Source organism: Salarias fasciatus, chromosome 16 (assembly GCF_902148845.1).
Source record: "Salarias fasciatus chromosome 16, fSalaFa1.1, whole genome shotgun sequence".
Lineage (NCBI taxonomy): Eukaryota > Metazoa > Chordata > Actinopteri > Blenniiformes > Blenniidae > Salarias > Salarias fasciatus.
The window spans coordinates 554986-571053 of NC_043760.1; the positions used below are offsets into that span (position 1 = coordinate 554986).

The following is a 16068-nucleotide window of genomic DNA, read 5'->3' on the forward strand; positions in this document are numbered from 1 at the left end:
TCTTTAGAACTTGCACCTCTCGGTTCTTCTCCCTGCATCGTTCTCCACGCGAAGCTACTGGAATTCATAAAGCCTGAACCGGTCAGAACCGACGGCGGCGTGCACGGCGACTCAGCAGGACCGGGAAATCAGCATATTCAGGATCTTCAGTCTTACATTGAGCACTTTTTAAATCATGTCCGTTTCTCCGGGAGAGAACCAGCACCCTGAGTCTGCAGCGGTACTGATGTGTGGACCTGAACCTGAACCTGAACCTGAACCTGAACCTGAACCTGAACCGGAACCTGAACCCGAACCTGAACCCTCTCCAAACAATCACGGCAGCTTGATTCATGTCCCAGAATCTCTGGTTCAGCCTCCCTCATGACCCCGGCCACAAGGAACACAGAGAGGACGCTGTGTCTGACCTCTGACCCTGGAATTATCCTGCAGTCATTCTCCTGAGATCCTCAACCTCCAAAAGGTCGAGCTGGTGTGAGGCGTGCCAACAGGAACCGAATCAAGTCTCTTACAGAACAGAGGAGTTCAAATTACTATAATTTACAATTTAATCAAATAAGTCATTTTGAGTAAGAACACAGAAATAAACAGCATAAAAACCACCGGTTCTGTCCCTTCCTGGGCCTCCTTCCAGCTGGGTCCTCTACCAGAGTCCTGGAGCTGGAGGGTTCTGCAGGGTCTACCAGAGTCCTGGAGCTGGAGGGTTCTGCAGGATCTACCAGAGTCCTGGAGCTGGAGGGTTCTGCAGGATCTACCAGAGTCCTGGAGCTGGAGGGTTCTGCAGGATCTACCAGAGTCCTGGAGCTGGAGGGTTCTGCAGGATCTACCAGAGTCCTGGAGCTGGAGGGTTCTGCAGGATCTACCAGAGTCCTGGAGCTGGAGGGTTCTGCAGGATCTACCAGAGTCCTGGAGCTGGAGGGTTCTGCAGGATCTACCAGAGTCCTGGAGCTGGAGGGTTCTGCAGGATCTACCAGAGTCCTGGAGCTGGAGGGTTCTGCAGGATCTACCAGAGTCCTGGAGCTGGAGGGTTCTGCAGGATCTACCAGAGTCCTGGAGCTGGAGGGTTCTGCAGGATCTACCAGAGTCCTGGAGCTGGAGGGTTCTGCAGGATCTACCAGAGTCCTGGAGCTGGAGGGTTCTGCAGGATCTACCAGAGTCCTGGAGCTGGAGGGTTCTGCAGGATCTACCAGAGTCCTGGAGCTGGAGGGTTCTGCAGGATCTACCAGAGTCCTGGAGCTGGAGGGTTCTGCAGGATCTACCAGAGTCCTGGAGCTGGAGGGTTCTGCAGGGTCTACCAGAGTCCTGGAGCTGGAGGGTTCTGCAGGGTCTACCAGAGTCCTGGAGCTGGAGGGTTCTGCAGGATCTACCAGAGTCCTGGAGCTGGAGGGTTCTGCAGGATCTACCAGAGTCCTGGAGCTGGAGGGTTCTGCAGGATCTACCAGAGTCCTGGAGCTGGAGGGTTCTGCAGGATCTACCAGAGTCCTGGAGCTGGAGGGTTCTGCAGGGTCTACCAGAGTCCTGGAGCTGGAGGGTTCTGCAGGGTCTACCAGAGTCCTGGAGCTGGAGGGTTCTGCAGGATCTACCAGAGTCCTGGAGCTGGAGGGTTCTGCAGGATCTACCAGAGTCCTGGAGCTGGAGGGTTCTGCAGGGTCTACCAGAGTCCTGGGGCTGGAGGGTTCTGCAGGATCTCAGCTGTTCTAGCACTGCTCTTCTGGACAGAGGTCTCAGATGTGGTTCCTGGTATTTCCTGGAGCCCTACATCCAGCTTGGGGGTTCCTGTCCCTGTCCTGGACCATGTCCATGGCTCCTCCCATGTGGACCAGCTTCAGTCAGGGAGGCTGTCCTCTCCGGTGTCCCTCCCCGGTCCCCTGCCACTTGTCCTGAGCCATCGTCTCTCACGTCCATCAACTCTGCAGCCTCCCGGAGAAGAACCAGGACCCAGCACTGCCCAGACGTCCACAGACCGGGACGTGGACCGCTCCGGGTCCCGACAGGACCCACACCTTCTGGCTGAAGAAGCTAACAATCGGGAGGTGTTAGTTCGATTCCTGTCTCCATGTCGAAGTGTCCTTGGGCAAGACTGAACCCTACACTGCCCCCAGTGGACGGCCTGGGCGCCTCGCATGGCGGCCGCCTCCACCGGTGAGGGGGTGTGTGTGAATGGGTGAATGCGGTGCAGTGTGCAGCTCCGGGCTCTGTGACAGCAGCTTCCAGCTCAGCGTCAACACGGCCTGAACAGGAAGCAGGAAGCCGTTCTGTACCTCCGTGTCCAGCAGCAGAACCCGTCGGCCTCCTGCTGCCCGACTGCAGAACGTCAACGTGCTTGAAGGGAAGTGGGGTTTGAACAGCTTCCAGGTTGTTTCTAGACCGCAGCAGAACAATATCCTCACCCAGAAGGCTGTTCTGGTCCCAGCAGAGCTTCAGGAGAAGTCCAGACCCAGAACGGAGCGGCGGACGTCCTGCAGGTCCAGCAGACGGTAACGCCGCTCCTGAAACGGCTTCAATCGTCCAGAAACTCATTAGTTTCACCAACATTTCCTCCTGGTCCGCTCAGCCTGTCCTCCGCACAGCCTGGGGTCCCTCTGTTGACCTCTGACCTCTGACCAGCGGCAGCGGGTGGCGGAGGTAGCGGAAGCCCGAATGACATCTGCAGTCTTGAGAGTCTGAAATGGCCGCTCTGTCCCGAGAGGAGCGCTCTGCCTCAGGTTGACATTTGTTGTTTTCACTTTAAAAGAAATCCGTTTGTTTCTGGAGAGAAGATCCTGCTGGTCAGACTTCTCTGAACAGGAAGTTGGAATCCCGTCTGGTGAACCAATGAATGTGTGGTCAGACCCGTGGTACTGAAGCTGGAACATCCCTCATCTGAACCCTCCTGCTGGCTCCAGACGTCCCTGCTGACGCTTTTCTCAGGAAATCAGCTGTGAAACACGCGAAGCCAAAAAGCAACCTGTCTGCCTGCGCTGCCAGCAGAGATCAGCTTCATGAAGGGTCTGATCAAATCAGTCCTGAAGTGGTTCAGCGGGCTGATTCGCCAGGCAGTGATCACTCACTCATTACTAACTCATCCCAAACAGCTGCTAATCACCGCAAATCTCTCTCTCTCTTTCCTTTTTCTTCTCAGAGCATCTCAATAATGGCGCACAGGCGCAGAGCGGCTGATAGAACAGCTGACTGTCGATCTACAAACAGAAAGTCAGCGACAGCTGTCAAATTTACATTGATCATGTTGGCCTGAAACAAACAGCAGCGTCACCACGAGAAACACCAAACAGCAGGATCACCATCAGAAACACCAAACAGCAGCGTCACCATCAGAAACACCAAACAGCAGGATCACCATCAGAAACACCAAACAGCAGCGTCACCACGAGAAACACCAAACAGCAGCGTCACCACGAGAAACACCAAACAGCAGCATCACCACGAGAAACACCAAACAGCAGCGTCACCATCAGAAACACCAAACAGCAGCGTCACCACGAGAAACACCAAACAGCAGCGTCACCACGAGAAACACCAAACAGCAGCATCACCATCAGAAACACCAAACAGCAGCGTCACCACGAGAAACACCAAACAGCAGCGTCACCACGAGAAACACCAAACAGCAGCGTCACCATCAGAAACACCAAACAGCAGCGTCACCACGAGAAACACCAAACAGCAGGATCACCATCAGAAACACCAAACAGCAGCGTCACCACGAGAAACACCAAACAGCAGCGTCACCACAAGAAACACCAAACAGCAGGATCACCATCAGAAACACCAAACAGCAGCGTCACCACGAGAAACACCAAACAGCAGCGTCACCACGAGAAACACCAAACAGCAGCGTCACCACGAGAAACACCAAACAGCAGCGTCACCACAAGAAACACCAAACAGCAGGATCACCATCAGAAACACCAAACAGCAGCGTCACCACGAGAAACACCAAACAGCAGCGTCACCATCAGAAACACCAAACAGCAGCGTCACCATCAGAAACACCAAACAGCAGCGTCACCACGAGAAACACCAAACAGCAGCGTCACCACGAGAAACACCAAACAGCAGCGTCACCACGAGAAACACCAAACAGCAGCGTCACCACGAGAAACACCAAACAGTAGGATCACCATCAGAAACACCAAACAGCAGCATCACCACGAGAAACACCAAACAGCAGCGTCACCATCAGAAACACCAAACAGCAGCGTCACCACGAGAAACACCAAACAGTAGGATCACCATCAGAAACACCAAACAGCAGCGTCACCACGAGAAACACCAAACAGCAGCGTCACCACGAGAAACACCAAACAGTAGGATCACCATCAGAAACACCAAACAGCAGCATCACCACGAGAAACACCAAACAGCAGCGTCACCATCAGAAACACCAAACAGCAGCGTCACCATCAGAAACACCAAACAGCAGCGTCACCACGAGAAACACCAAACAGCAGGATCACCATCAGAAACACCAAACAGCAGCGTCACCACGAGAAACACCAAACAGCAGCGTCACCACGAGAAACACCAAACAGCAGCGTCACCACGAGAAACACCAAACAGCAGCGTCACCATCAGAAACACCAAACAGCAGCGTCACCACGAGAAACACCAAACAGCAGCGTCACCATCAGAAACACCAAACAGCAGCGTCACCACGAGAAACACCAAACAGCAGCGTCACCACGAGAAACACCAAACAGCAGCGTCACCACGAGAAACACCAAACAGCAGCGTCACCATCAGAAACACCAAACAGCAGCGTCACCACGAGAAACACCAAACAGCAGGATCACCATCAGAAACACCAAACAGCAGCGTCACCATCAGAAACACCAAACAGCAGCGTCACCATCAGAAACACCAAACAGCAGCGTCACCACGAGAAACACCAAACAGCAGGATCACCATCAGAAACACCAAACAGCAGCGTCACCACGAGAAACACCAAACAGCAGCGTCACCATCAGAAACACCAAACAGCAGCGTCACCATCAGAAACACCAAACAGCAGCGTCACCATCAGAAACACCAAACAGCAGCGTCACCACGAGAAACACCAAACAGCAGGATCACCATCAGAAACACCAAACAGCAGCGTCACCACGAGAAACACCAAACAGCAGCGTCACCATCAGAAACACCAAACAGCAGCGTCACCATCAGAAACACCAAACAGCAGCGTCACCACGAGAAACACCAAACAGCAGGATCACCATCAGAAACACCAAACAGCAGCGTCACCACGAGAAACACCAAACAGCAGCGTCACCATCAGAAACACCAAACAGCAGCGTCACCATCAGAAACACCAAACAGCAGCGTCACCATCAGAAACACCAAACAGCAGCGTCACCACGAGAAACACCAAACAGCAGCGTCACCACGAGAAACACCAAACAGCAGCGTCACCACGAGAAACACCAAACAGCAGCGTCACCATCAGAAACACCAAACAGCAGCGTCACCACGAGAAACACCAAACAGCAGCATCACCATCAGAAACACCAAACAGCAGCGTCACCATCAGAAACACCAAACAGCAGCGTCACCATCAGAAACACCAAACAGCAGCGTCACCACGAGAAACACCAAACAGCAGCGTCACCATCAGAAACACCAAACAGCAGCGTCACCATCAGAAACACCAAACAGCAGCGTCACCACGAGAAACACCAAACAGCAGCGTCACCATCAGAAACACCAAACAGCAGCGTCACCATCAGAAACACCAAACAGCAGCGTCACCATCAGAAACACCAAACAGCAGCGTCACCATCAGAAACACCAAACAGCAGCGTCACCACGAGAAACACCAAACAGCAGCGTCACCATCAGAAACACCAAACAGCAGCGTCACCACGAGAAACACCAAACAGCAGCGTCACCATCAGAAACACCAAACAGCAGCGTCACCACGAGAAACACCAAACAGCAGCGTCACCACGAGAAACACCAAACAGCAGCGTCACCACGAGAAACACCAAACAGCAGCGTCACCACGAGAAACACCAAACAGCAGCGTCACCATCAGAAACACCAAACAGCAGCGTCACCACGAGAACACCAAACAGCAGCGTCACCATCAGAAACACCAAACAGCAGCGTCACCATCAGAAACACCAAACAGCAGCGTCACCACGAGAAACACCAAACAGCAGCGTCACCACGAGAAACACCAAACAGCAGCGTCACCATCAGAAACACCAAACAGCAGCGTCACCATCAGAAACACCAAACAGCAGCGTCACCATCAGAAACACCAAACAGCAGCGTCACCACGAGAAACACCAAACAGCAGCGTCACCATCAGAAACACCAAACAGCAGCGTCACCATCAGAAACACCAAACAGCAGCGTCACCATCAGAAACACCAAACAGCAGCGTCACCATCAGAAACACCAAACAGCAGCGTCACCATCAGAAACACCAAACAGCAGCGTCACCATCAGAAACACCAAACAGCAGCGTCACCACGAGAAACACCAAACAGCAGCGTCACCATCAGAAACACCAAACAGCAGCGTCACCATCAGAAACACCAAACAGCAGCGTCACCATCAGAAACACCAAACAGCAGCGTCACCATCAGAAACACCAAACAGCAGCGTCACCACGAGAAACACCAAACAGCAGCGTCACCATCAGAAACACCAAACAGCAGCGTCACCACGAGAAACACCAAACAGCAGCGTCACCATCAGAAACACCAAACAGCAGCGTCACCACGAGAAACACCAAACAGCAGCGTCACCACGAGAAACACCAAACAGCAGCGTCACCACGAGAAACACCAAACAGCAGCGTCACCACGAGAAACACCAAACAGCAGCGTCACCATCAGAAACACCAAACAGCAGCGTCACCACGAGAAACACCAACAGCAGCGTCACCATCAGAAACACCAAACAGCAGCGTCACCATCAGAAACACCAAACAGCAGCGTCACCACGAGAAACACCAAACAGCAGCGTCACCATCAGAAACACCAAACAGCAGCGTCACCACGAGAAACACCAAACAGCAGCATCACCATCAGAAACACCAAACAGCAGCGTCACCATCAGAAACACCAAACAGCAGCGTCACCATCAGAAACACCAAACAGCAGCGTCACCACGAGAAACACCAAACAGCAGCGTCACCATCAGAAACACCAAACAGCAGCGTCACCATCAGAAACACCAAACAGCAGCGTCACCACGAGAAACACCAAACAGCAGCGTCACCATCAGAAACACCAAACAGCAGCGTCACCATCAGAAACACCAAACAGCAGCGTCACCATCAGAAACACCAAACAGCAGCGTCACCATCAGAAACACCAAACAGCAGCGTCACCACGAGAAACACCAAACAGCAGCGTCACCATCAGAAACACCAAACAGCAGCGTCACCACGAGAAACACCAAACAGCAGCGTCACCACGAGAAACACCAAACAGCAGCGTCACCACGAGAAACACCAAACAGCAGCGTCACCACGAGAAACACCAAACAGCAGCGTCACCACGAGAAACACCAAACAGCAGCGTCACCATCAGAAACACCAAACAGCAGCGTCACCACGAGAAACACCAAACAGCAGCGTCACCATCAGAAACACCAAACAGCAGCGTCACCACGAGAAACACCAAACAGCAGCGTCACCATCAGAAACACCAAACAGCAGCGTCACCACGAGAAACACCAAACAGCAGCGTCACCACGAGAAACACCAAACAGCAGCGTCACCACGAGAAACACCAAACAGCAGCGTCACCATCAGAAACACCAAACAGCAGCGTCACCACGAGAAACACCAAACAGCAGGATCACCATCAGAAACACCAAACAGCAGCGTCACCATCAGAAACACCAAACAGCAGCGTCACCATCAGAAACACCAAACAGCAGCGTCACCACGAGAAACACCAAACAGCAGGATCACCATCAGAAACACCAAACAGCAGCGTCACCACGAGAAACACCAAACAGCAGCGTCACCATCAGAAACACCAAACAGCAGCGTCACCATCAGAAACACCAAACAGCAGCGTCACCATCAGAAACACCAAACAGCAGCGTCACCACGAGAAACACCAAACAGCAGGATCACCATCAGAAACACCAAACAGCAGCGTCACCACGAGAAACACCAAACAGCAGCGTCACCATCAGAAACACCAAACAGCAGCGTCACCATCAGAAACACCAAACAGCAGCGTCACCACGAGAAACACCAAACAGCAGGATCACCATCAGAAACACCAAACAGCAGCGTCACCACGAGAAACACCAAACAGCAGCGTCACCATCAGAAACACCAAACAGCAGCGTCACCATCAGAAACACCAAACAGCAGCGTCACCATCAGAAACACCAAACAGCAGCGTCACCACGAGAAACACCAAACAGCAGCGTCACCACGAGAAACACCAAACAGCAGCGTCACCACGAGAAACACCAAACAGCAGCGTCACCATCAGAAACACCAAACAGCAGCGTCACCACGAGAAACACCAAACAGCAGCATCACCATCAGAAACACCAAACAGCAGCGTCACCATCAGAAACACCAAACAGCAGCGTCACCATCAGAAACACCAAACAGCAGCGTCACCACGAGAAACACCAAACAGCAGCGTCACCATCAGAAACACCAAACAGCAGCGTCACCATCAGAAACACCAAACAGCAGCGTCACCACGAGAAACACCAAACAGCAGCGTCACCATCAGAAACACCAAACAGCAGCGTCACCATCAGAAACACCAAACAGCAGCGTCACCATCAGAAACACCAAACAGCAGCGTCACCATCAGAAACACCAAACAGCAGCGTCACCACGAGAAACACCAAACAGCAGCGTCACCATCAGAAACACCAAACAGCAGCGTCACCACGAGAAACACCAAACAGCAGCGTCACCATCAGAAACACCAAACAGCAGCGTCACCACGAGAAACACCAAACAGCAGCGTCACCACGAGAAACACCAAACAGCAGCGTCACCACGAGAAACACCAAACAGCAGCGTCACCACGAGAAACACCAAACAGCAGCGTCACCATCAGAAACACCAAACAGCAGCGTCACCACGAGAAACACCAAACAGCAGCGTCACCATCAGAAACACCAAACAGCAGCGTCACATCAGAAACACCAAACAGCAGCGTCACCACGAGAAACACCAAACAGCAGCGTCACCATCAGAAACACCAAACAGCAGCGTCACCATCAGAAACACCAAACAGCAGCGTCACCATCAGAAACACCAAACAGCAGCGTCACCACGAGAAACACCAAACAGCAGCGTCACCATCAGAAACACCAAACAGCAGCGTCACCATCAGAAACACCAAACAGCAGCGTCACCATCAGAAACACCAAACAGCAGCGTCACCATCAGAAACACCAAACAGCAGCGTCACCATCAGAAACACCAAACAGCAGCGTCACCATCAGAAACACCAAACAGCAGCGTCACCACGAGAAACACCAAACAGCAGCGTCACCATCAGAAACACCAAACAGCAGCGTCACCATCAGAAACACCAAACAGCAGCGTCACCATCAGAAACACCAAACAGCAGCGTCACCATCAGAAACACCAAACAGCAGCGTCACCACGAGAAACACCAAACAGCAGCGTCACCATCAGAAACACCAAACAGCAGCGTCACCACGAGAAACACCAAACAGCAGCGTCACCATCAGAAACACCAAACAGCAGCGTCACCACGAGAAACACCAAACAGCAGCGTCACCACGAGAAACACCAAACAGCAGCGTCACCACGAGAAACACCAAACAGCAGCGTCACCACGAGAAACACCAAACAGCAGCGTCACCATCAGAAACACCAAACAGCAGCGTCACCACGAGAAACACCAAACAGCAGCGTCACCATCAGAAACACCAAACAGCAGCGTCACCATCAGAAACACCAAACAGCAGCGTCACCACGAGAAACACCAAACAGCAGCGTCACCATCAGAAACACCAAACAGCAGCGTCACCACGAGAAACACCAAACAGCAGCATCACCATCAGAAACACCAAACAGCAGCGTCACCATCAGAAACACCAAACAGCAGCGTCACCATCAGAAACACCAAACAGCAGCGTCACCACGAGAAACACCAAACAGCAGCGTCACCATCAGAAACACCAAACAGCAGCGTCACCATCAGAAACACCAAACAGCAGCGTCACCACGAGAAACACCAAACAGCAGCGTCACCATCAGAAACACCAAACAGCAGCGTCACCATCAGAAACACCAAACAGCAGCGTCACCATCAGAAACACCAAACAGCAGCGTCACCATCAGAAACACCAAACAGCAGCGTCACCACGAGAAACACCAAACAGCAGCGTCACCATCAGAAACACCAAACAGCAGCGTCACCACGAGAAACACCAAACAGCAGCGTCACCACGAGAAACACCAAACAGCAGCGTCACCACGAGAAACACCAAACAGCAGCGTCACCACGAGAAACACCAAACAGCAGCGTCACCACGAGAAACACCAAACAGCAGCGTCACCATCAGAAACACCAAACAGCAGCGTCACCACGAGAAACACCAAACAGCAGCGTCACCATCAGAAACACCAAACAGCAGCGTCACCATCAGAAACACCAAACAGCAGCGTCACCACGAGAAACACCAAACAGCAGCGTCACCATCAGAAACACCAAACAGCAGCGTCACCATCAGAAACACCAAACAGCAGCGTCACCATCAGAAACACCAAACAGCAGCGTCACCACGAGAAACACCAAACAGCAGCGTCACCATCAGAAACACCAAACAGCAGCGTCACCATCAGAAACACCAAACAGCAGCGTCACCATCAGAAACACCAAACAGCAGCGTCACCATCAGATAAACACCAAACAGCAGCGTCACCATCAGAAACACCAAACAGCAGCGTCACCATCAGAAACACCAAACAGCAGCGTCACCACGAGAAACACCAAACAGCAGCGTCACCATCAGAAACACCAAACAGCAGCGTCACCATCAGAAACACCAACAGCAGCGTCACCATCAGAAACACCAAACAGCAGCGTCACCATCAGAAACACCAAACAGCAGCGTCACCACGAGAAACACCAAACAGCAGCGTCACCATCAGAAACACCAAACAGCAGCGTCACCACGAGAAACACCAAACAGCAGCGTCACCATCAGAAACACCAAACAGCAGCGTCACCACGAGAAACACCAAACAGCAGCGTCACCACGAGAAACACCAAACAGCAGCGTCACCACGAGAAACACCAAACAGCAGCGTCACCACGAGAAACACCAAACAGCAGCGTCACCATCAGAAACACCAAACAGCAGCGTCACCACGAGAAACACCAAACAGCAGCGTCACCATCAGAAACACCAAACAGCAGCGTCACCATCAGAAACACCAAACAGCAGCGTCACCACGAGAAACACCAAACAGCAGCGTCACCATCAGAAACACCAAACAGCAGCGTCACCATCAGAAACACCAAACAGCAGCGTCACCATCAGAAACACCAAACAGCAGCGTCACCACGAGAAACACCAAACAGCAGCGTCACCATCAGAAACACCAAACAGCAGCGTCACCATCAGAAACACCAAACAGCAGCGTCACCATCAGAAACACCAAACAGCAGCGTCACCATCAGAAACACCAAACAGCAGCGTCACCATCAGAAACACCAAACAGCAGCGTCACCATCAGAAACACCAAACAGCAGCATCATGAGGAGAAACAGCAGCATCTCCATGAGGGCAGCGTTTGGGCCAACACTCCTCTGTGTGTGTGTGTGTGTGTGTGTGTGTGTGTGTGTGTGTGTGGAGGGAGTTGAGTCTGGACTAAATTGCTATGACAGGCAGGCACCTCAGCCACCCAGTGGTTTAACACACACACACACACACACACACACACACACACACACACACACTGGCAACACCCTTGTTAAGTAGACCAAGCCTCACAACAGGATGCAGAACAGGAAAAGGTCTGTTTGAGTACTGAGTACTGAGTACTGAGTACTGAGTACTGAGTAGTGAGTACTGAGTAGTGAGTAGTGAGTAGTGAGTAGTGAGGACTGAGTAGTGAGTAGTGAGTAGTGAGTACTGATTGCTGAGTACTGAGTAGTGAGTACTGAGTAGTGAGTAGTGAGTAGTGAGTAGTGAGTACTGAGTACTGAGTAGTGAGTACTGAGTACTGAGTAGTGAGTAGTGAGTAGTGAGTACTGAGTACTGAGTACTGAGTACTGAGTACTGAGTAGTGAGGACTGAGTAGTGAGTAGTGAGTAGTGAGTAGTGAGTACTGAGTACTGAGTAGTGAGGACTGAGTAGTGAGTAGTGAGTAGTGAGTAGTGAGTACTGAGTACTGAGTACTGAGTAGTGAGGACTGAGTAGTGAGTAGTGAGTAGTGAGTAGTGAGTACTGAGTACTGAGTACTGAGTAGTGAGTACTGAGTAGTGAGTAGTGAGTAGTGAGTACTGAGTACTGAGTACTGAGTACTGAGTACTGAGTAGTGGACTCCAGTGGAATTACAGTGACTGTGCAGCACAGAGACAAGAGGAGAGGAAGCAGTTGTGTGACTGAAGGTGATGAAGCCGCCAGGCAGCAGCATCAGAGAAGAAATTCAGCATTTTGCTCTGCGGTGTCCTGACAGAGTGACACACACACTTTACATCAGGAGTGTTCAATACACACACACAGGTGAGCGAGTGCCTTCTGGGGCTGGGCGCGATGAAGAAAATCTTCCATCACGGTATCAGAAATGTCACATCGCGGTAACGGTATACATCACGGTATTACTTTTCCCCTGGAATTCAAATAATTGCTTAAAAATAACCAAACTGTCACATTTGCTCATTTTCCTTATTTTTTGAACTCCAGTTTATATAACTTCAATTACTTAAAGGTCTAATACACGATTTTCTCGAAAAGACGAAGCCCCACGTCTGTTACTCTCTGTTTGAACAACGCCATGCTCCAGACCATCGCCCGGCTCTCCTGCTTCTCCCAGAAAACGTGGAAGTGTACGAGCGCGACCTCCTCTTCTCCGGCGTGCACGGCTCTGTACAGTGTCTGCGATCCGCCTCGCTCATAAATAAAGCTTTTTTTCCGAAACAGTTCCAGTTTCATTATGTCAGACTGGCCATCGGTCAGTACTAGCTCAGAAGCTCACGGCTACAGAAACACTCTGAATGCGCAAAAGGGAGAAGCTGATTGGGCGCGAGCACGAAGAACCGCCTTACGAAAGCAGCTCGTCAGAATGATTGACAAACAGACCCACCAATTACTTAGGTGATCCACCCGGAAATCAAAATGTTGTATTACACCTTTAAAAAAAAATATATATATATATATCACAACATGAAATACAGAAAGAGCTGAGTTTTTAGCGTCACTGTTGGAGCCGCTCGTCTCTGCGTCCGCCATGATGGCTCCGCCCCTCCTGGAGACGCTGGTGTTGTTCACGAGCGCACCCTGTGCTGACCTGACCACTGAAACGCAGCGAACAAACCCCGCACCACGTCGGGACGCGCTGTGGAAATACACAAACACACCCCAACAACTGCGCTGCGGCGGTCCTGTTAGAGTGCAGACGACTGAACCCCGACTCGGAGAGCTGCAGACGTCTGCTGGCTCTCCGGCGTCAACGCTACGGCAACACTTCAACCGGTACACACTTTTACACCGCCACACGGTGTTACACCTACAGGGGTGGAGGTGGTAGCCTCGATAGAGTTGTTTGTTTACAAAACTCCGCCGCCATGTTGGATTGAACGCTCAGTCGTATCATACCGAGCGCCTGAGCTGCAGAACAGGACGGGGGAGAAATACAGAGCAAGGCTGTTCCTTGTCGTTGCAGGGGATGCATGAAGGAAAAGTTAAACAATTAGGACTCAAACTGAATAAAATCACAACATAAGCCAGTTTTAATTCAATCTTCTGGTGAAAACATAGTGAAACGTCCCAAAAAAACTTCTGTAGTTTTTCAAAACTGCTCCTGGCAACATGGCTGTGAAGCTGAAGCTAGTTGGAGCTCTCTGAAGCTCTCTGAAGCTCGCTGGAGCTCTCTGGCTGGAGCTCGCTGGCTGGCGCTCGCTGAAGCTCGCGTTCATGGCAGCATCGCTGACATCTCGGCTCAGGTCTCAGGGTCCAGTTTTCTCCTCTGAAGAAGCTCCGGGTTTCTTTTCATCCACCTCCCTCAGAAAGCCTCCTGCCCGCCTGCTGCTCGTCCAGCGGAGGAACCAGGAACCAGGAAGGACCTGCAGCAGGTGGGGAGGCTGGCAGTCTGATCACCGGCAGCTCTTTGGCTCACACACACGGTGCTTACCTCCAAATGACTTCTAATAGATTACAGTGAAGGTAAAGTATACTCTACACGCAGCTGGTTTTGTTGATGGTTTGGTGGATTTCATGAAAATAGTTCAGATTTTAAATTGATAATATTAAGAGGAGAAAAAAACGTTTATTCAGTTTTACCATCTGAAGTCAGACGCACACCCTGCGAACTCAGACTGGAAGTTGGAGACGGGCGATGCAGCCGGATCTGAGGTGCATCCCTGCTGCTGACGAGGCCAGATGAGAACCTGAAGGACTGAAGCTCATCAGCTGATCAGGATCCCTGCAGCCTTCATCCTGGGAGCTCACACATGGCCAGGACCCGGAAGTGACGATAACTGCTGGTTACTTCACACTCGGTTCACACAAGACTGTGCATAACAACATCTGCGCACACGCGCGCACACACACACACACACCGGCAGCAGCAGTGTGGTGGAACAGCTGACTGAAGGGAAACACACTTCAGGACCTTCAGCTCCATTTCCCTCCCAGCCTCGCGGCTCACGCGGCCCGTGAGGTGACCTGGGTCAGGGGAGGTGCTCGGTCAGGCTGGTCCGGCCGTCAGGTGCCTGTCAGTCCGCCGCGGGGGCGAAGAGCCCGCCGTCACGCGGCTCTTTACAGACGCCGGGATGCTGCGGGACGAGCGGCTGCTCCGCGTGGAGACAAGTTGAGTCTGGCTGTCAACTTCCCTCCTCTCCCGCACGGAGCGCGAGACCCTCCGACCTTTCATCCACGCTCCTGGACTCATGGCGCACGCGCGCCGCGCCCACGTGCAGCGCCACAGTCAGTGTGTCGGTGGTTAAAAAAGAGGGTCCTGGACTCACCAGCAGCACGAGCACCAGCATGTTCGCCCTCATCCGAGTCCCGGAGCGGGTCCAGGAGGCCATGATGCCGCTGCCACGTCTGGATACGCACGCGCACTCCGTGATCCACGGATTCTCCAGCCGCGCCGCGGAGCATCATGGGAAACGTAGTTCTAACGACTGGCGGCGCTGCACCTGACGCCGCTTTGAGCAGCCGCGGGGCATCATGGGAAATGGAGTTCCACCTGACTGGATGACGTTCATCCGTAATGTGGTTTAAACAGCTTCAATCAAACATGGCGCCGTAGAGTTCACGCACACACACACACACACACACACACACACACACACACACACACACACGCACGCACAGTGCCCTCCGGTCTGTAGATCGCTGAGGCGTTCTGGGTTCTGCGGTTCTGGGTTCTGGGTTCTGTGGTTCTGTGGTTCTGCGGTTCTGCGGTTCTGGGTTCTGTGGTTCTGTGGTTCTGGGTTCTGTGGTTCTGGGTTCTGTGGTTCTGCGGTTCTGCGGTTCTGGGTTCTGTGGTTCTGGGTTCTGTGGTTCTGTGGTTCTGCGGTTCTGCGGTTCTGGGTTCTGTGGTTCTGTGGTTCTGGGTTCTGTGGTTCTGTGGTTCTGTGGTTCTGCGGTTCTGCGGTTCTGGGTTCTGTGGTTCTGCCGTTCTGTGGTTCTGGGTTCTGTGGTTCTGCGGTTCTGTGGTTCTGCGGTTCTGTGGTTCTGCGGTTCTGCGGTTCTGGGTTCTGTGGTTCTGCGGTTCTGCGGTTCTGCTGCTTTCTCTTCTCTCTCTGCTCCAGAAGCTTTTTGAAAATTGCACCTGACTCGTGTTGAAGCAGCCAAATCCCGGAACGTTCCCTGTTCTCAGGTTAGCACTCGGTGTAAACACTCCAGTCAACATGATGCTGT

At 52.3% G+C, this 16068-nt stretch overlaps 1 protein-coding gene across 1 annotated transcript in view; it reads right to left on the reverse strand.

Annotated features, from left to right (window-relative positions):
* Positions 1-15365, reverse strand: part of pdia5 (protein disulfide isomerase family A, member 5) — a 104959-nt gene extending 89594 nt beyond the window's left edge. The window contains exon 1 of the mRNA XM_030112743.1: positions 15168-15365. Within this exon, the coding sequence (XP_029968603.1) occupies positions 15168-15230 (63 nt within the window). The 5' untranslated portion in view covers positions 15231-15365. The remainder of the gene's footprint in view (positions 1-15167) is intronic.
* Positions 15366-16068: the final 703 nt, after the last annotated feature.